This window comes from Tupaia chinensis, unplaced genomic scaffold (assembly GCF_000334495.1).
Source record: "Tupaia chinensis unplaced genomic scaffold, TupChi_1.0 Scaffold000039_1, whole genome shotgun sequence".
Taxonomy (NCBI): domain Eukaryota; kingdom Metazoa; phylum Chordata; class Mammalia; order Scandentia; family Tupaiidae; genus Tupaia; species Tupaia belangeri.
Genome location: NW_006159494.1, coordinates 1,816,572 through 1,816,929, shown reverse-complemented (window position 1 = coordinate 1,816,929; position 358 = coordinate 1,816,572). Strand labels below are relative to the sequence as shown.

General features: G+C 69.3%; 1 protein-coding gene across 1 annotated transcript in view; it reads right to left on the bottom strand.

Moving 5' to 3' along the window:
- The window catches only part of SLC25A37 (solute carrier family 25 member 37), a gene marked incomplete at its 5' end in the record, with an annotated part of 55,462 nt that extends 55,104 nt beyond the window's left edge, over window positions 1-358 (bottom strand). Inside the window, 1 exon segment of the mRNA XM_014588933.1 lies at window positions 224-358. Coding sequence (XP_014444419.1) covers window positions 224-358 — 135 coding nt within the window.

The following is a 358-nucleotide window of genomic DNA, read 5'->3' as shown; positions in this document are numbered from 1 at the left end:
CCTGTTCGCGGGCTCTCACGGGTCTGGGGTGCGGCGGAAGGGGCAGAGCCGCGCGCTCCCCAGTACCCGGCTGCGCACGCCTGCTCCCCGAGAGACCCCAGCCCGCCGCGGCCCCGGGGACAGCGTGGTTTCGGGGCGCTGCCAAAGGCTGGTCTCGCGCGGGATGCAAATGCGCGCGCTGCAGCTCTGCTCGCTCTATCCCTGAAGTCTCTCCGCGCCTCACCTTCACTGAGTCCACTGGGTACATGATCGAATGCTCCAGGATCCCGGCCATCGCTCCGGCTGTCATGTGGGTGGACACAGACGCGCTGGTCGGCAGGTTCTCGTAGTCCTCCGACCCGGCGTCCTTGCAGCCGCC